At 47.1% G+C, this 18,889-nt stretch overlaps 1 protein-coding gene across 1 annotated transcript in view; it reads right to left on the reverse strand.

The window, feature by feature from the left end:
* Nucleotides 1-3,556: 3,556 nt before the first annotated feature.
* Nucleotides 3,557-18,889, reverse strand: part of LOC115402767 (titin-like) — a 205,830-nt gene continuing 190,497 nt past the window's right edge. Inside the window, 17 exon segments of the mRNA XM_030111303.1 lie at nucleotides 3,557-4,851; nucleotides 5,580-5,858; nucleotides 6,556-6,959; nucleotides 7,440-7,540; nucleotides 8,003-8,331; nucleotides 8,473-12,771; nucleotides 13,044-13,254; nucleotides 13,787-14,169; nucleotides 14,578-14,883; nucleotides 15,015-15,590; nucleotides 15,851-16,150; nucleotides 16,244-16,549; nucleotides 16,964-17,279; nucleotides 17,386-17,654; nucleotides 17,756-18,058; nucleotides 18,143-18,445; nucleotides 18,553-18,852. Coding sequence (XP_029967163.1) covers nucleotides 4,559-4,851; nucleotides 5,580-5,858; nucleotides 6,556-6,959; nucleotides 7,440-7,540; nucleotides 8,003-8,331; nucleotides 8,473-12,771; nucleotides 13,044-13,254; nucleotides 13,787-14,169; nucleotides 14,578-14,883; nucleotides 15,015-15,590; nucleotides 15,851-16,150; nucleotides 16,244-16,549; nucleotides 16,964-17,279; nucleotides 17,386-17,654; nucleotides 17,756-18,058; nucleotides 18,143-18,445; nucleotides 18,553-18,852 — 9,278 coding nt within the window. The 3' untranslated portion in view covers nucleotides 3,557-4,558.

Consider the following 18,889-nt stretch of genomic DNA (forward strand, 5'->3'; position numbering starts at 1 on the left):
TAAATTAAATTCATGCTGTTAGTAATTTTTTTCCATTTCAAAGACATTCCAACTTTTTGTTTGCAAATTCAATATTTCACCTTAAATTGCAGAAACTGACAAGTTTTAATTAGATCTTTTCCAGTTTATTTTCAGCTTCATGTGAATTTTATTTTACAAATTTTGACTCAAGTTAGACTTGAGTTTGACTCAGTATTCAGCATTTATTCGAACACTTTATCTGAACATTATTTCCATGTCTTCACTTATCTGCAACACTGCTAATTTTTAATAGTCCTTTTTCTAATTTACACCAAAAGCTTTCCAGTGAAAACGCATCAATTTAGCGTTTTCGTTTCAGAAAAGTTTCACATTTATGCTGCAATATTGTGAGAAACGACAGAAACACTGAAAATGATGCAGTTTTCATGTTGGGCTACTAGCTGGAGCTGTTAGCCATTTTTGTAATGAAACCACACACACACACACACACACACACACACACACACACACACACACACACACACACACACACACACACACACACACAGACAGAACAGGACACTGTAAACATTAAAATGGCGACTCAACCCATCATTTTGACTTTATCTGCAGCACTTGAAGACTTTTGGGAACATTTCATTTCCACCTTCCATCCTTCATCTCACCATTTCACATTCACTTTCAACACTCTGGTGCTGTTTTGCATTTGATTTTATTAGTCCGGCCAGTTTCTGACTCTCTGGGATTAAAATTCACTCGATTCAACCTTCTTTTTCAACGACGTGTTCTGCATTACTGACTCACAGTTCTGCAACAGTCTGCAGACCGTGAGCTGCTACAGTCTATTTTGTTAGATGAACGTGTTTAATCATTTCTGGTATTGATGGCGTTAATAGCAGGATTTCCTATGAAAACATCTTGTAAACATGTTCAAAAGTTGCATTGATTCATCAAAAACCTTTAACAGAGTAAACTGTCGCCTCTTTGCACATCTGCTCCGCCTGCCTCCCCAGCTCTAGAAGCTCACTCTGAGTAAAGGAACTATATAAAGTAGCGTTAAGGTGTTGCAGGAGGCTTAAATCGTCTCACAGCCAGGTAGAAAAGTCATCGATCTTAATCAGAAAGGTGGTTTTCTTTACATTAGAGTAGCCTGAATGTAGCTCCATCCTAAACGACTAAATTCCATGAAGTCCTGAGATTTCATACTTTGGTCTATTTGTATTGTGTAGAAAATATGCAGAGAACTGATGCGAAAATAAACATAATAAAGACTGTAAAGGCTATTTTCTAAGTAGAAACTACTTTCTGGGGGTTATTATAGCTTCCTCTAGACATTTCCATTAATGCTGAGGAGCGGTGCCGAACAATACCGATCAGTGCCGGGCAGCGCCGAGGACGAGGAGCGCGGTGCGTCGGACCGCTGCACAGCGGGGCACACAGAACACAGAGCGTCGTGGCGCCCCTTGTACGACCGCGGCGCCCCCCTCGGGACGTGGCGCCCTAGGCGGCCGCCTCGTTCGCCTATGCCTAGAGCTGGCCCTGAGTGCAGGGGTATACTTGACAGTGTTTAAGTGAGATGCATGTCAAGTGCATGTACCTGTATCAAGGGTCTGTACTTTTCATGAACACCGATTTCTTTAGCACGTACACACGTTCTAAAATTTCATTCGTAAGGCAGAATTTAGAACCTGTTCTATGCAAGTTTGATAAATGAGGCCAATGGAGAGAATGAACTGGGAGTCAGGCAGGAGCAGGGTTTCAGACACAAGGACCAGGATCAGAACCAGGAGCAGGACCAGAGTTTACACTACCCACATGACGATGGAGGCAGAGTAAACAGCCCTCAGAACAAATGTATGACATAATTCTAACTTTGCAGGAAAAATTATTGGCAATCACATTTCTGTGATCAAATCGATAGTGAGACAAACATCTGAGCCAGGATGAGGGTCAGTGAATGCAACACGCCAGCTATAGATCAGCCACTGTGAATAGAGAACAGTGGATGCAGATTGTTGCATTTTTCAGGCGAATTGGATAAACAATTATATTTTTGTAGGAGTTGAAAATCAAGCCAGCTTGTTTAGTTTTGTGGTGAAGCGCCAGCAAGTGAGGAAGAAGTCCAATACTGAGCGGCATCATATGAGTAAGAATGTGTAGTTGGAAGAGCTGAAAGGACAGATGTGGATCGGTAAAGTCGCTGTGCTTTGTCGGAGTTTGGATGCACATCGGTCAGATGGCAGAAGGACGGAGGGGGACTGAGGTGAGTGAAGTGTTTGCTATCCACCATCTTGGATTGCAGCCTTCTTGTTGTTGCAGGGAAGAACTGTGAATTCGATTAAGCAATGGAACTGGATATTTGTCAATCTCTCTCTCTCTCTCAAAACCACAACCAGTTCAATCCAGTAAAGTCACCGCTCTAAACATGGCAGCACCATGACATTCAGACTTCTCTCTTTCTTTTCTGCCTGATAATTTCACCTTCCCATGTGAAACCTTTTCGCATTATATATTTTTTGTTGCAGATCACACATCAGGAAGGTTTTGTGATCTCTATTCCCCTTTAACCTTCATTATCTGGTGGTCTTCCATCACAATGGTTTCCTCAGCTAACTCTGCAGAAGAAATCTATCTTTCCATAACGTGTAACCATCACTAAAGAAGTCAACCAGCTGGCTGTTTCAATGCTGTTCCAGTCAAACTACGTTGTTCTTTTTTGTTTGTTTTTTTGTTTTTTTGCAGGTGATGCCACTTTTTGAAAAATATGTGCTGACGTGAGATTCCATGTAGAGATGATATTTTAACATCTACAGTCAGTCACAGTCTGCAGACATGAGGTTGTGTCAATCAGTCTTTTTAAACTTTGTAGTTACAAACAAAAAGGAGAAGGTTGTTCTGGACCCACTGAAGGTCATGTCCTCCCCATTGGCGTGTGCCTGCCTCTGCAGAGTAATCAAACATACATGAGGTGTAATAAATGGTAAACCATACAACCTGTGGGTGACAGAAATCAGGCAGGCTGAGGACTAATAGTGCTGACGGTCCAGGACTTGAGAAGAGTCATGACCTGACAGGCTAACTGCGTGTCAGATTTTGGAAGTGTCATCAATTTGCGGAGAGAGGATGGAAGCTAACAAGTATACCTGATATGACCAGAGTAATTATTTCTTTTACATATTAATTATGATCACAACATGAGATCATGAATCTAATAAAATTAGAAATCCATCAATTAAACCGTGTTCACTGTGTGAGATCACGTAATCAAATGATGTCATTAACATGTCAAACTGTCCTCACAATATGATCAGAACAGGCGGGTTGAGGGGTAGTTCGCCTGTAGACAAAGGCAAAAGAAGATGTCTGGAAGACAGTCACTTTGCTCTCATCTGGAGTTGACTTGTGATTGCGGGAATAAACACCAGCTGGACTGATTTCTCTGTGAGCGCAGAGCCAGACAGCTGCAGCACTCATTTAAGGCCCCGAGATTCAACCCACAAGAACCACTGAGGCTTCTTTACCTCTATGTGTGTGTGTGTGTGTTCAGTTGGTACAGACGAGAGTGGAAACGAGGTGAAGTGCTGATAACATGCTTTATTAAATCAATAATTGGAGAAAAACTCAAGGAGGCTGCAAAAACACTCTATGATGCTAAGTTCACTCCCCCACAGTGCAGGTGGGACGGCAGCTGATACCGGGGATCCGGCGCTCGGCGCCGTCCCATCTCCACTGCTGGGTCTAAAGCTACACACACACACGCTGCAGCCCTCCAGGAGGAGCTCTGCTCCTGCAAACCAGCGCCGGTCGGCTCCCTGAGGGTGATGGCCAGGTTCGATGGTATGACGGGGGAAGCGCACATCGGCGGTCATTTAGCAGGCGCAGAGCACAAAACTAAAACAACAGCTGCTCAGGGAGTGCAGGCCGCTCGCACTGTGAGCTTCTCGTTTCAATGGCGGTAAAGACGTCATCAGTCGCAGCGTGAGCTCCGGTCATCCTGCTTACATGAGGGTAAATGCAAACAGCACTCGGGAGCTCGCGCTCCTCTTACAAACCCGACGCAGCGCTCCGCCTCGGGCTCGGCGCTGCGTCGGCGGGTCGATCTCTGATTGAGGAAACGTCGGCAGGGAGCCTCTCTACCTGCCGAGGCAATCTTAAGACTTCAACGTACTGTTGAGGCACAGAGTTTAGTTTCTGGGTTTAGCAGGGTATTCGTTCCTGAGGAAACTTTCTCCTGTTAAACTACTTTTAGTTTCTTTCACTTCATATTATTGTCATAAATAACAATACATACATTTCCCATAACCGTTAAATTCGGCTATATACATTATGTACATGTCACAGAAAAATGGATGAAACATCCGAAGTCAGAATCGTCCAATATGGCACATTTCATAACAACGTTAGACTTTAGTCTAGTTTGGCATAAATTAATGTCAAGATTGGTACAAAAATAGTTCATATTTACAGAAAGAGGAATCCAGATCTTTATCACGTAGATTATCGTTGATCAATTAATAAATAAAAAGGCATGGAAGAAGGGAAAAGGGGAAGTTTGGAAAGTGGGGCTTTAGCGTTTTTAAGCTGATCGAATACTGATGTGAACCGTTGCCGTGTCGGATCCGAGCTCGTTGGACAGTTTGAGGGTGTAGGTGCCAGCGTCTTCTTCCTTCACCCCAGTGATGATGAGGGTGGTCAGGTCCTCCGTGGTATCGATGTGGAAGCGTCCGCCGGCCGTCACCTCGATGATTCGGCCACCACGGGACCATTCGATGTGTTTGGCATCCCCGGAGAAGGCACACGTCACCGTCAGGACTTTACCTGGCTCAATGCTGATATCCTCTGGCAGAGCCTCGATTCTCGGACCAGAACCTGGAAAACAAACAAACATCCATTGATCAATCTTCTGCACTTCCTTATCCAACTTTAAGATTACAGAATGCAGCTTTTTTTTCCCAATTTGTCATCGTTAAGCTTCTTCTTAAGCACCATTTAACTCAGCATGTTGATGTTTCACTGATAATCTATGTCATCTAAGCATCGTTGTGTAGGCTGCATCAGGCTGAAAGTTCCCTTCAGTCTTGTCAGGTCCAGAAACTTAAGGTACTCAGGGTGAATCTCATCAACCCCTTGGTGCCTTGCCACCAAGGAGATTCCCAACCACCTGAGTGACTTCTGCTTGGGTGATGGATGAATCCACGTCTGAGACCACAGCCTCTGCTATATCCACGGAAAATGTGGTTGTGGAATTGAGGAGATGCTCAAAGTTTTCCCTTCCACTGCCTGATGACATCCCCAGTGGAGGTCAGCAGTTCCCCACCTTGACTGTAAACAGTTTTGATGGAGACCTGCTTTCCCCTCCTGAGGCACTGGACAATTTGCCAGAATTTCTTTGAGGCCAACCAATAGTCCTTCTCCATGACCTCCCAAAACTCCTTCCAGACCTGAGGTTTTGCATCCACAATCATTTGGGCTGCAGCTCGCCTGGCCTGTTGGTACCCATCAGCCGGTTTTTATTTTTTGAGAATAATAAATGTAGCTAAACAGAGCTGGCATTGCAAGAAAACAAATAGGATGACAGGTTAGCACAAGGCTCTCACCGATTGCTCTCATGGATGAACCCATCTCCATGAGACTGCTGGAGCTCATGGCATACGATTCAGAGGTTACAGAAGACATGCTGGACATGGACATGGTCTCAAACTTCATCTCAGCTGCCATGCTGCTGAAGGAGCTGGACTCCATCATGGAGGAAAGCATCGCCTGCTGGGCAGAGGAAGAGAAGGAGGAGGACTCCTCCACCATGTGGACTTCTTTCTTCATCACAGAGGCGGTGCTGATGGAGGATGACGACTCTTTATGACTCATCATCATTGATCCTGTTGAAGGCAAACGCATTCAATCATTACATGGATACTATGATGAACCTGGGAAATGTTGCCAATCGGTCAGATCTATCAAGTGGTGTATCCACTAGCCTCGTAAACCAGACTCGCCCACTCCACATCCACATTTGGATTTTGGAGCCGAGGTCGGTCTGGGGACAAGGCAAGAGAAAGAGAATGTGACAGAGCAGTGTCAAGGCTGAGCCAATCAGCATTGCCGCTTTTTGTTTTCAAATTTTTTTGGCGTATCCTGGTGGCAAAACTGGAAGTGACGCCATCACTGTGTGTAGCTTCTTCCAAAACAGACATAGCAGAAATTACGGAAATGAACATTAACGATAGTCTGAAAGCTGCAATAAGTAAAGTCATAGCCAAAATACCAAGTATTACAACAATCAAGCAAGAACAAGAGTCTGCGCTTGGCGAGTTTCTTACAGGAAAGGACATTTTTGTGATTATGTGTTTCGAGAAGCTAACGCATTTTGATGACGCATTTGTTTTGAAGAGCTGATTGGCTGACGTGCGCTATCAGTGAAAGGAGTAACCGACACCTGATGCACAAAGTTTGTATTGCCTTGTCCCCAGAGCGACCCTAGCTCCACAATCCAAATGTGGAGTGGGCAAGGCTGGTTTACGAGGCTGGAGTATCCACTACCCAGAAACATTTTGGATATTGCGGAAAGATTCCTACCTTTAAGAGCCACTTGCTGCTCACAGTAGGCTGTTATCTTCTTACGTATGGACTGAAACACCTGTCCAGTGAATGAGAAGGAGGATTTGGAGACTCCTCCCTCTGAGGTCATCTCACAGGTGTACTCTCCCTGATCACTGTCCGTCAGGTCATGGATCAGAAGGCTGCAAGTGCCCTCAGAGTAGGTCATCTCAAAACGACTACTCTGTGAAAGCCTCCTCCCGTTGACGTACCACACCACCGCCCGAACGCTGCTCTCACAGACACAACACATCCTCACAGAACCCTCATAGGCCTCAGCTGTCAACTGACTCATGACCTTCGGAGGTTTCGGGACAGGGGATTTAACAGTTGGTGGAGAGGCAACCCTCTTTGGGGACATTATGGGAGGAGGAGATTTCACTCTGGGAGGGGACTTCAGTCCCTCAGGCTCTGGGGACTTCAGGGCCCTCGGTGATTTGATGCCCAATGGTTCAGGGGACTTGATACCCTTTGGTGTTTTGATCCCAGCAGGCTCAGGAGACTTGACACCGGGTGGTGATTTGATCCCGGCAGGTTCAGGTGACTTCACACCGGGTGGTGATTTGATCCCGGCAGGTTCTGGAGACTTGACACCAGGTGGTGATTTGATCCCAGAAGGTTCTGGAGACTTCACACCAGGTGGTGATTTGATCCCAGAAGGTTCAGGAGACTTGACACCAGGTGGTGATTTGATCCCAGAAGGTTCAGGAGACTTGACACCAGGTGGTGATTTGATCCCAGAAGGTTCAGGAGACTTGACACCAGGTGGTGATTTGATCCCAGAAGGTTCAGGAGACTTGACACCAGGTGGTGATTTGATCCCAGAAGGTTCTGGAGATTTTACACCCCGAGGTGACTTTAACTCTTCAGGCTCAGGTGACTTCACTCTCTCTGGAGACTTTGTTGGCACTGGAGACTTAACCCTGGGCTCAGGAGATTTCACGCTGCGTGGTGATTTCAGTCCCTCTGGTTCAGGAGATTTCACACCTGGAGTGGGTGATTTTACACTGGGTGCTGGAGAGAATGCAGCTGGCACTGGAGATTTCACTCTCTTTGGAGATTTAACCCCCTCAGGTTCAGGAGACTTTGTTCCAGGTACTGGAGATTTCACACTTGGGGTTGGAGATTTCACACTTGGGGTTGGAGAGGTAACACTAGGTTCTGGGGACTTGGCACTTGGGGTTGGAGACTTCACACTTGGGGTTGGAGATTTCACACTTGGAGTTGGAGAGGTGACACTAGGTTCTGGGGACTTGACACTTGGGGTTGGAGATTTCACACTTGGAGTTGGAGAGGTGACACTAGGTTCTGGGGACTTGACACTTGGGGTTGGAGATTTAATTGAAGGCTCAGGGGAAGTGATGCTGGGTTCTGGTGACTTCACGCTGGGAGCAGGGGATGGGTCAGGGGATTTGACTGCCTTCACCTCTTCTTTGAGGACTTCTTTGCGAATAGTCAAAGTGAAGTGAGCTTCTTGCCTGCCTGCTGCATTCTCCACCACAACTGTGTAGCTGCCCTCATCTGAGGCTGTCACAGAGGAAATTTCCAGGCTAGATTTGTACTGAGTTGTAACCACCTTGATTCGAAGGGAAGAGACTATGGCTCGGCTCTCTTGCATCCATGTGACAGTGGGCACAGGTTCACCATCAATATCGCAAGAGAACCTGGCTGATTCTCCCTCTGCCACAGTCACAGACTGGGGCTTAGTAAGGATCCTGGCAGGAAGAGAAGGCTTTGCTTTGAGCACAGAAACTTCTTCAGACACAGTGGCAGAAGAGGATTTGAGCTTGGTTTCAGTGGAAACATGTCTTCCACTCAAAGCAAACTTATCCGATGAAAAGGATGAAGCAGATGACAGGTATTCGGTGGAGCCATACTTGATAGATGAGTCATAGCGCTCAGCAGAGGAGTACCTTTCAGCTGAGGAATATCTCTCAGCAGAGGAGGCAGCATATCTGTCACGTGTTACGGCTTCGTGGGTCAATGTTAACTTAGACTTACTCTCTTCAACCTCAAAGTGGGTCTCAGCGGTGTATCCAGTTTTGAAGTGACTGGTGTGATAATGGTCAATGCGACTGACCTCTGGGACGTGTCCCCTGTGGGCATCCTCATCCCTGCGACGAGAGGAGAAGGTGGTGTATCCAGCACCTGAGACTTCCAGGGTGGCATAGTCTGATGCCTCTCCCTTAATGTTGGAGCACACACAGCGGTAAGTGCCACTGTCCTCCTCCTGACAGTCCAGGATAGTTAAGGACAAAACACCAGTCATGTCAGAGAATATATATTTTTCACCACTTTCAGAGATCGGGTTTCCGTTGTGGAACCAGGAAATTTCAGCTTCTGGCTTGGCTTGAATGTTCAGGGTGAATTTGGTGTCTTGGCCAATTGGAATGCGATGAGAGCGCATCCTGACAGTCACACGAGGAACATGATCCAAGCTGAAAGGTGTTTGAGTAACCACCTGGTACTTTCTCTCAGACTTCAATGCAGCCTTTTTGGCTTCATACCGGGACATGATGTCAAAGCGTGCAGATCTCTCAAACCTAGAGGATGAGCGTGAAGACCTCTCCACTGACTTGATGGGGCTGGGAGAGCGAGGACGGGTCCTCTCTGGAGTGGGGGATCTCCTTTCTGGAATTTCTCCCTCAGCTTCCACCCGAGGCCTTGATCGAGATGTTCTGATCAACTCTGAGACTGGACGCATCAGCTCGATGTATGTTGGCGATAGTGACCTTCTTCTTCTCATATACTGAGAAATTGTGCGTTTCTTCTTTGTCTCAGCAACTTCAACAGCCTCATGCCTGACCTCCTGCCTCCTCTCTTCATATTCCATGGCATGACGCTCCATGTGGACTGGGCTGCCCACAGGGGAGGCAGAAAAACCAAGTTCAAGTTCATCCTCAAGCATCAGTTTTTCTTCTTCTGCTTTTCTCATGGACATATATTCATCCACAGGTATCATCAGCTCATCTTCGCTCAGATCTCCCAGTGATCTCCTCCTGGATCTGAAAGAGGCTTCTGATTCAGCAGAGGGTGAACGACGTCCAGGTCTGACTGTCTCCAGATCATCCAGAGTGAGTTTTGGGATGCGCCATCGTGGTCGATACTGGTCAGTGATTCTTGGAAGGGGCATCACGTAGAATTGTTCCCACCTTGACAGACGGATACGCCTCTGCCTTTTCTGCACAATCCTTTCCATCTTCTCTGGAACCTCATACTGATCTCTCAGCTTTCGGTACCACTTCATGTCAGACAGTGGCACAAACTGTTTGATTGTTTTGTCTTCATCCAAATTTCTGGGATCATGAACCAGGGGCTCTGGAATCTCGTAGGGCATGAACACCCTCCGTTCTTCTTCCAACTTCTTGGTGTCAGACTTCTCTACCGTGATGTCAAACTCACCCTCAACATTTTTCGTGCTCACTGCAGGTTTATACATCTCTGCAGCAAACTTGAGGGCCTCCTGCGCAGTAGGGTTCAGAGGTACCATCTCCTCAGTGGCAACAATTCTCTGAGCCATCTTGTTGGTCTTTTCTATTTGTTTCTGCACATGTCTGTATTTCTCTTCCTCACTCTTGTACTCTCTCCTGGCGTATGTGAGGCGGTCCACTTTTAGGGTAGCCTGGCAGCTAACAGAGCCAGCTGAGTTGGTTGCAGTGACTTTGTACACACCAGAGTCCTCTAGCAGAGTCTCCCTAATATGCAGGACGTGATAATCAATCTCTTGTTCGACAACAATGACCTTCGGTCCAAACTGTAGTGACTGACCATCCTTCTCCCACTTGAGAGTTGGAGTTGGAATACCTGAGACTCGGAGTTCAAAGCGGACACTTTCTCCTTCAGTACAGTCAACGTTGGCCAACAGACGCTTGAACATGGGCCTCATGGTTTCCTCTGACACAGGATGGGGTGTCACTGTGAGGCGGGCTGCACAGCTGTCTTCTCCAAACTTGTTGTGGGCCATGACGGTGTATTCTGCATCGTCTTTCATGTCCAGGTTGTGTATCATGAGCTGGTACAGACCCTTATCACTGGTGAAGGTGTACTTCCTGTCATCATCACCCGGCTTTATTCTCTCCCCATTCTTGAGCCAAGTGACATACGGCTCTGGGTGCACAGTGATGGTGACGCCGAAGCGAACATCTTCACCAATGTAGGCAGTGCGGTTGTAAAGAGGCAAAGTGAACTCTGGTGGTCGCTGTAGGATTTTGGTCTTGTCAACCCTCCTTCTCAGTTTCTTGATGGTGCGGCTGATGTAGTACTCTCTAAAGCTCCTCACAGTCTCAACAAAGAGCTCTCCATAAGCACTGTCTTCACCATCATCGCTTACCACTTTGCATCTGTACACACCGTCATCACTCTCTTCAATGTCCTTCACATAAATACTGGCAAAGCCATTGTTGTAGGTGATTTCATACTTGGGGCTTGGGTGGAGCTGACGGTTACCAAAGTACCATGTCACTTGTGTGCTCTTGTCATAGCTTGCAATGCTGCAAGTAAATCTGACATGCCCACCTTCCTCAGCTGAGGCATGCATGACTGGGCCGGCTCGAAGGCCACGGTACTCGGAACCAATCTTCACTTTACCAACAGCCAATCCCCTCTGGTTCTTGAAGCCACCACCATACGCAACACGAGCTGCTGACACGATGGTGTCAACCCTCTTCACGAGATACTGATAGTATCGTCTGTGCCTCAGTGTCCTAATGGCCTTGTTGCTGACATGCTCAATTTTCATCTTGAGCCATGGGTGTTCCAGAGCCTCATGGGCTGTCATACGGAGCTTCTGATCCTTCACCAGGAGTCTGTCTACAAAGTCCATAGCCTCCAGGCTGATGTCCTTGAATGCCTCACTGTCAAAGACATACTCACAGTTGGAGATGTTTTCTATCATCTTCGTTGTGGACTCTGCTGCAAATGGATTAAGGCCACTGAGCAAAACGTAGGTCATGACACCAACAGACCACATATCGGTAGCTGTTGTAACCAAGTCATGGCGGTGGACCTCTGGAGCACAGTACTCTGGAGCTGAGAATGGCATTCTGATGTTTTCTCCAGGCACAAGCAGCCTAGACTGACCCATCTCAATAATCTTAATGTTGGTGCTTCTCCTTGTGGTGTAGACAATATTGTCTGGCCGAATGTCAAAGTGCCCGAAATTATGGCTGTGCAGGAACTTGAGAGCAGAGCAGACTTGTCTCAGGTAGCGGACAATTTCTTGTTCTGAAAGCTCAAAGTTGCTGGTGCCAAGGCGCTCAAAGATGTCCCCTCCAGAAATAAATTCAAAGATGAGGATGATCTCTTCCATGCTTTCAAAGTATTCATGGAGATAGATGATGTTCTTGTGCCGTGCAACATTAAGGGCTTCTATTTCTCTGAGTACTAACTCACGGTCAGTTCCTTTGACTTTAATGAACTTGGCCATAAAGGTCTTCTTTGTGGCAATCTCGACACAACGGTGGACCACACCAAACTGGCAGCGTGCAAGCTCTTCAGAGATGGTGTACTTAGAAGACAACTCCTTCACCTTGTAGAACAAAGCCTCTTCCTTGGTGATTTCCCTGGTTTCATCCACCTCCTCATCATAGTTCCTGATCACAGACTTGTCCTCCTTTGTAGTGATGGGTTCAGTTGGGTTGGAAGGAGGACTCAGGCCAAACTCGTTCTCAGCAATGACACGGAACTGGTACTTGGTCTTTCCAAATATGTTGATGATGGTGATGCTGCAGTCAGCTGTCTGGCCAGCACGAATCCACCGGTCGGCCGTTGTGGGACATTTTTCGATGATGTAGCTAATGATGTCACTTCCACCATCATTAGCTGGCGGTTCCCAGGTCAAAGTGATGGAGTCACGTGCAATGTCGCTGACTTTGAGCTCCTTCGGAGCTTCAGGAATATCAGCAACGTTAACCTCGATTGTCTGCTTGTCTGTTCCAAATCTGTTCTTGGCGGTGATAATGTAGTAGCCAGTGTCTTTCCTCTGTACTCCCTTTTGGAAGACCAGGGAGGTGAAAGATCTTGTAGTGATGACTTGGTGATGAGGAGAGTTTGAAAGGATCTCCTGCCCTTTCTGCCAGGTGATGGTTGGCTCAGGCTTGCCGGAGATGGGGATTTTGATAGTGATGTGGTCTCCACGGGCAGCATGGACAGCTCCCATTCCTTGGAGTTCTTTGGGCAAATGGATCTTTGCTGGGACTGAAGGAAAGATGAAAAAAATATAAATGAGCAAAAATCTCTTATAACTTGTGGTGCAGTCCACATAGACATGAAAGAACAGTATCTCGGATTTAAATGCTGGTGCTGGAATATGTGTGAGAGGATGTTTTAGAATATGCTTAGTGAAACCAGTTTTACAGGATCTCTACTGTCTGGTATTTCAGGGAGTCTGATCTTGCTTTACATACGAACACTGCACTTATAATTTACATGAGCAGTTGACAGATCTGTATTTGACAGTTTGACATTACCTTCCACCTCCAGGTTGGCTGTCGTGGAGATGGAACCTGAGGAGTTGGTGGCTCTGACTTGGTAGACGTCCACATCATTCTCGTCAGCAGCAGTGATGACAAGCTGGTAGTAGCCTCCCTTAAACTCCAGGGCTTTGACTTTGGTTCCATCAGCCAGGACCTCCTTACCGGCACGATACCATTTCACCACAGGCTTTGGATGTCCGATAATCTGGTCAAAGGAGAAACAACCACGTTAGGAAAGTCACTGCATTTTTTTGTCCGAGTCTTGTCAGTAAGCATTTATCACAAGTTGTGAAGACAAATAAGATAAGATAAGATAAGATAAGATAAAACTCAAACTCAAGAAAAAGCTGCTCCTTGTGTCCGATTGCTCCTTTGTTGAATGAGAATGACCTTGTTAAACGGAGAAAGAAGTGTTCCACTCAGGTAAACACCTGCTGACACTAGTGATTCCAGAGAGTGAGGCAGATAGACTCACATTTGGAAAAGAGAGTGTGTGTGTGTAAAATTTTGGGGTTGAAAATCAAAAATCAAATCAGACTATTTTGAATTTTTTCTTTTCTTCTCCACAGCTTTTTAATATTTCCTCATTCGTTTTACACCTATATGGCAATTGTTGCAGAGTTTGTTGCAGAGTTTTTTTGATATATCAAATTTCAACAAAGGTTTATAGTTATTCTCAAACCAGGTGGAATCAAATGGAATTCACAGTGAATCCAGAGACAAAGCAAATGAAGTACCTTTGTGACGAAGGTAGCATTGGCGTGGTATTTCACAGTCATGTCTCTGATCTCCTCCCTGAAAGCAGGAGCTCGAGGAGCCTGGTCGGACTTGGGGATGACTGGTGCCGAGATCTCACTCCAGTCGCTCTCGCCGCCCATGTTCTCACACTTGACACGGAACTCGTATTCAAAGCCTTCAATCAGACCTTTGACCTCAAAGCTGGTCTCAACAACCTTCTTGGTGGTGACTGACATCCACTTGTTCTGCTTTTTCTCCCGTTTTTCCAGGTAGTAGTTGGAGATTTTAGCTCCACCGTCGCTGCTCGGAGGCTTCCAGCAGACGACGCAGGAGTCCTTGGTGGAACTGATGATGAAGGGCTGCTGTGGGATACCGGGTTTATCTGAAAAGGAACAGAAGATGGTGCTGTCATGTTTGCTGTGCAGTTCAATTGAAATTGATTTATAAAGCACCAAGTCGATTTTACAGAGAAAACCATTCCACATGAAAAGCAAAGGAGACGGTGGAACCAGAGCCAGACTCAGGAGTGGAGACTTTGTCATGTTTCGGTTGGGGTGAGGGGGAAGAAGAGAGAAAAGGACAGAACAGACACAGAGAGCCAAAACCTACAGAAGTATTGTTATGAAGTGGGTGTGCTGTCAGGTAATAGTAAATTATTGGTAAGTATGTAAACCCTGGCTCCGGTAAGAGGTGACACCAGCAAAAAAAAAAAAAACAGATTGCTGTAACAAACCCATAAATCTACTGGCAGGGAAGCCAAGGCTAAAAGATAAAATGCTACCAGGCTTACCAAACGGAGTCTTGATAATGACGACTGAGGGAATTTCCAGAGATTCGCTGACTCCATACTGGTTCTGTGCTGAGACTCTGAAGTAGTAGCCAGAGTTTTCATTGAGGTTGGGGACACGACAAGTCGTGCCAGAGACAGAGGAGGACACCAGATGCCACAGCTCGCCTTCCTTAGCTTCGCGCTTCTCTACAATGTAGTTGGTGATTACGGATCCTCCGTCGTCTTTGGGAGCCTTCCAGCTGATGATGACCGAGCTCTTCAGTAAGGCCTCAACAACCACGGGGCCCTCAGGTATACATGGCTTGTCTGGAATCAAAGAAATCACAGTTACGCTCCAGCTTTTCTTTAGAGCCATTCTAATAACACTGCTCAGAGAGCAGGTTTTTTTGAAATGCATACTACCGGGGGTCTGGTTGACAACAACTTTTTGCTCGTACCTTGGATCTCAACACGCAGCACTGTGTCAATGGTTCCAAACTTGTTGCTGAGCTGCACCTTGTAGCGTCCAGCATTGGTCTTTCTCTGGACATTCCTCACCACCAGGTGGGTGTAGCTTTCAGTGTTCTCAATGATCACATTCTCTGAGGGGTTCAGGGGCTTCTTGCCATAGAACCACATGATCTGAGGGATGGGACGGCCGATGTAGACAACATGGAGGCGGAGGCTAGTGCCTGCGCCAGCGTAGTACATGTCCTTCAGTGGGAAGCCGGGGTGGAATTGTGGTGCGGCCTGCAGGCGCAGCTTGCCGCTGGTTTCGATCTCTCCGGCTTCGTTGAGCGCCCTACATGTGTACAGGCCTTCATCCTCCTGTTCGTCCGTCAGGATACTGAGTGAGTGGTTGCGGCCGTCTGAACTCATCTTGTACTTGCGGCTCTGGATCAGTTCCTTGCCATAGCGGTACCATTTGATCTCCGGCAGAGGTCGGCCAATGATGCCGCAGGTTAGAGTGCCGGACTCGCCCAGTTTGGTGGTGACATCTTGGATCTCTTCCTTCAGAGCTGGAGCCTCTCCAACTGCAGAAATAAAGGAAAGATTTGGAGATTAGAGGTATGAACTGATCATTTTCAAGTACACTTGGTTTGTATGCAATTACTACTGAACAGTGCATACAAATGAAACAAATCGAAGGAAATCTTTGAATTCGTTGAACATTTCTAACTGATCTAGACTCCTTGATATCGAACGGGGCTCGATGTGACTCCTGAACTACAAAGTCCCCCCCATTTAGCCTTCTTATTTTGTTGAACTGGACCTGAACCCTAGTATTGCTTACCACTCAGTTTAGTCTTGATTCCCATGGGTGTACGGCGAGGTCGGCTGAGCCCAGTCTCATTCTCTGCAAAGATCCTGAACTCGTACTCAGTGGCCTCCATCAGGCCACCCATGGTGAACTGTCGGTCCTTGGAGCGCTCCTTGTTGCACTTCTTCCAGGCACTCTCTCCGGCTTGCCTGAACTCAATCCAGTATCCCAGGATCTCCTTGCCACCATCATGCTCCGGCCTGAGCCAGTGGATGGTGATACAGTCTTTAGTAATGGAGATGATGTCGATCTCTCCTGGTTGACTTGGTTTGTCTTCAGGAAAACAGAAAAGAAGCGGTCAAAATGGGAATCCGCATTTTTACATGTATGACTTGATTTGTGTACAATCAGGTATTTTGGACCAACCGAATGGATCTTTGCAGACCACAGACTCTGAAGCCGGGCCAGGCTCACTCTGCCCAATGTCGTTCTGAGCTATCACCCTGAACATGTACTCAGCATCCGGGATGAGACCGGTGACATTGTACATGGTGGTTGTGATGTGAGTCTTGTTGTGGCGGACCCACTTCTCTGTGGACACCTCCCTTCTTTCAACGTAGTATCCTGTGACACGAGAGCCTCCGTCGTCCCGTGGACGAGCCCAGGACAGAGAAACTGTGATTTTGGTCACATCCATGATCTCAGGTGGGTTGCTGGGAGGTTCAGGTGGGCCTGTTGGTGAAGCATATTGTCAGCAAAAAGCATCTTTAACCTTTATAGTTTTACAGCATGCTTGATGTGCTGAGGCAGATGAAATTCTCAGAGTAGGTTCAGCCTGAACTTGTTTCAGTTTTTGTCACCCTTTCACACTCATTCACATGCTAATGCAAAAGACCATCCGGAGGAACTTGAGGTTCAGTAATGTGTGTATCTAATTACACTCCAACACATGGACAGGCTGAGGTGGAAATCAGATGGGTACTTGATGGTGATTTACTCAAAAAACTGAGCTTACAGTCACCACAGCTGACAGACCTGGAGCCAAAACTCACCACCAGCATACACACAAAACATTTTACATTTAATTCTTTGCTCAATATGCCATTATCCATTGAGAAAAATCCCTGTGAAAGCACTGATACTCACAGAGTGGTGTTTTTGGTGTGACGGACTCATCAGACTTGAGAGATCTGCTGACACCAAACTGGTTCTCAGCAGAAACCTTGAAGTGGTACTCTACGTTCTCTTTCAAGCCCTTCACGACCAGAGATGTTTCGGTGACCCGGGCATCCACTGTGTACCAGGCTGCCTTGGGTACTTCCCGCCTCTCCACGACGTATCCCAGGATGTCGGAGCCGCCATCGTCAGATGGTGGCCTCCAGCTGACTCGTACCGATCTGGCTTGAATGTCATCGAATTCCAGAGGACCTTCTGGAACATCGGGGCGACCAATGACTTTCACCTGGATGGTGGGAGGAAGTTGCACAGAAGGTTCAGTTTCACCTTGTGGTTTTAAACTCTTTGTTTTTGTCTCTCGTTAATAATTTTCATAAATCTGTGGGGCCCACCTTGATATACACCGCCTTCCTGCCACACTTGTTCTCCAGGACTAAGTCATAGGTGCCGGTGTCGTCTTTGTGCGCTTCCTTGATGACCAGCTCAGTGATGTCATCATAAGTGGCAATCATGGCTCGGTGGGAGATGTCGCGGCCGTCCTTGGTCCACTTGCACGTAGGGATGGGTTTCCCTTTGATGGGTACAGACAGGTGGATGACTCCACCCTGCCGCACCACATAGCCTTCCTCATATTTACGATCAAGCTCAAAGTCCGGATAGACTGAAAAAGAAGAGGTCCAGAATAAACATTCCACCAAAGTAGGACATCGGTCAAAGTTTTATAGATGTCTGTCAATTAAAGAAACAAATGTTGTTTATTACCAAGCATCTCCTGGACTTTGACCACTCCAGGAATTTCAGCAGCCTCTCCGGTGCCACCAGCATTGCAGGCAATGACCCTGAACTTGTACTCAGCGCCTTGGGGCATGTGGGTGAGCGTGTACTCGCACATCTTGATAGGTGTGGTGTTGCACAGTGTCCATTCTATCTGGTCCACCTTCTGCATCTCAACGAAGTATCCAGTGATGACTGAGCCACCCTCCTCTTCCGGTGGCAGCCAGGCCAAAGAGACTGAAGTTCTGGTGGTGTCTGTTACTCTGAGATGAACTGGTGCACCTGGAGGCTCTGTTCAGCCATAAATAAACAGGTTAATTACAATGACTGAATAGTATACACAACAGTTTTTTGGATAATTACGGTGATGCCTACCGATGGGATCCATGGCAACAGTGGCAGCAGAGCTCTCACTGGGTTTTCCGGCTCCTCTTGAGTTGATGGCTGTGACACGGTATTCATACTCAAGGCCTTCAATAAGACCAGAGGAGCGGTACCTGGTCATGGTAACTGGGTTCTTATTGATCCTCAGCCACCTATCGGACCGGGTCTCCTTGCGCTCAATAATGTAGCCGGCGATTGTGGAGCCACCGTTGTCCTCTGGTTGTTGCCAGGTCACTGTCATGCCCTCGTGAGTCACATCAACCACTTCTGGCCTGCTTGGAGGTCCAGGAATGGCTGTACAGAAACAAACAGCACAAGATAAGAAGAATGTCATGATATTGCAGGCAAACAAGATGCCCTTGCAGATTTTGTCTTTTGAGTGAAGAGGTTTCCACACTCACTCTTTGCGCTCTTGCATTCCACAACCTCGGACTGAAGGAAGCCGCCAATTCCAAAGCGGTTCATGGCAGCCACGCGGAACACATACTCAGTTCCCTCGGACAGCCTGGTGAACTTGAAGCAGGGTCGGGTCACCGACTCAGAGACTGTGGTCCAGCCTGGCCGGTGAGCATCACGCTGCTCAACCACATAGCCACTGACGTTAGCACCGCCATCCTTCAGTGGAGGCTCCCAGCTCGTTGTCACAGATACACCATCAGTTTCCTCAATCTTCATTGGACCCACAGGTATGCCAGGTTTATCTAGATGGAACCAACAAAGATGGCTCTTTAGCAGAGT

This window comes from Salarias fasciatus, chromosome 16 (genome assembly GCF_902148845.1).
Source record: "Salarias fasciatus chromosome 16, fSalaFa1.1, whole genome shotgun sequence".
Lineage (NCBI taxonomy): Eukaryota > Metazoa > Chordata > Actinopteri > Blenniiformes > Blenniidae > Salarias > Salarias fasciatus.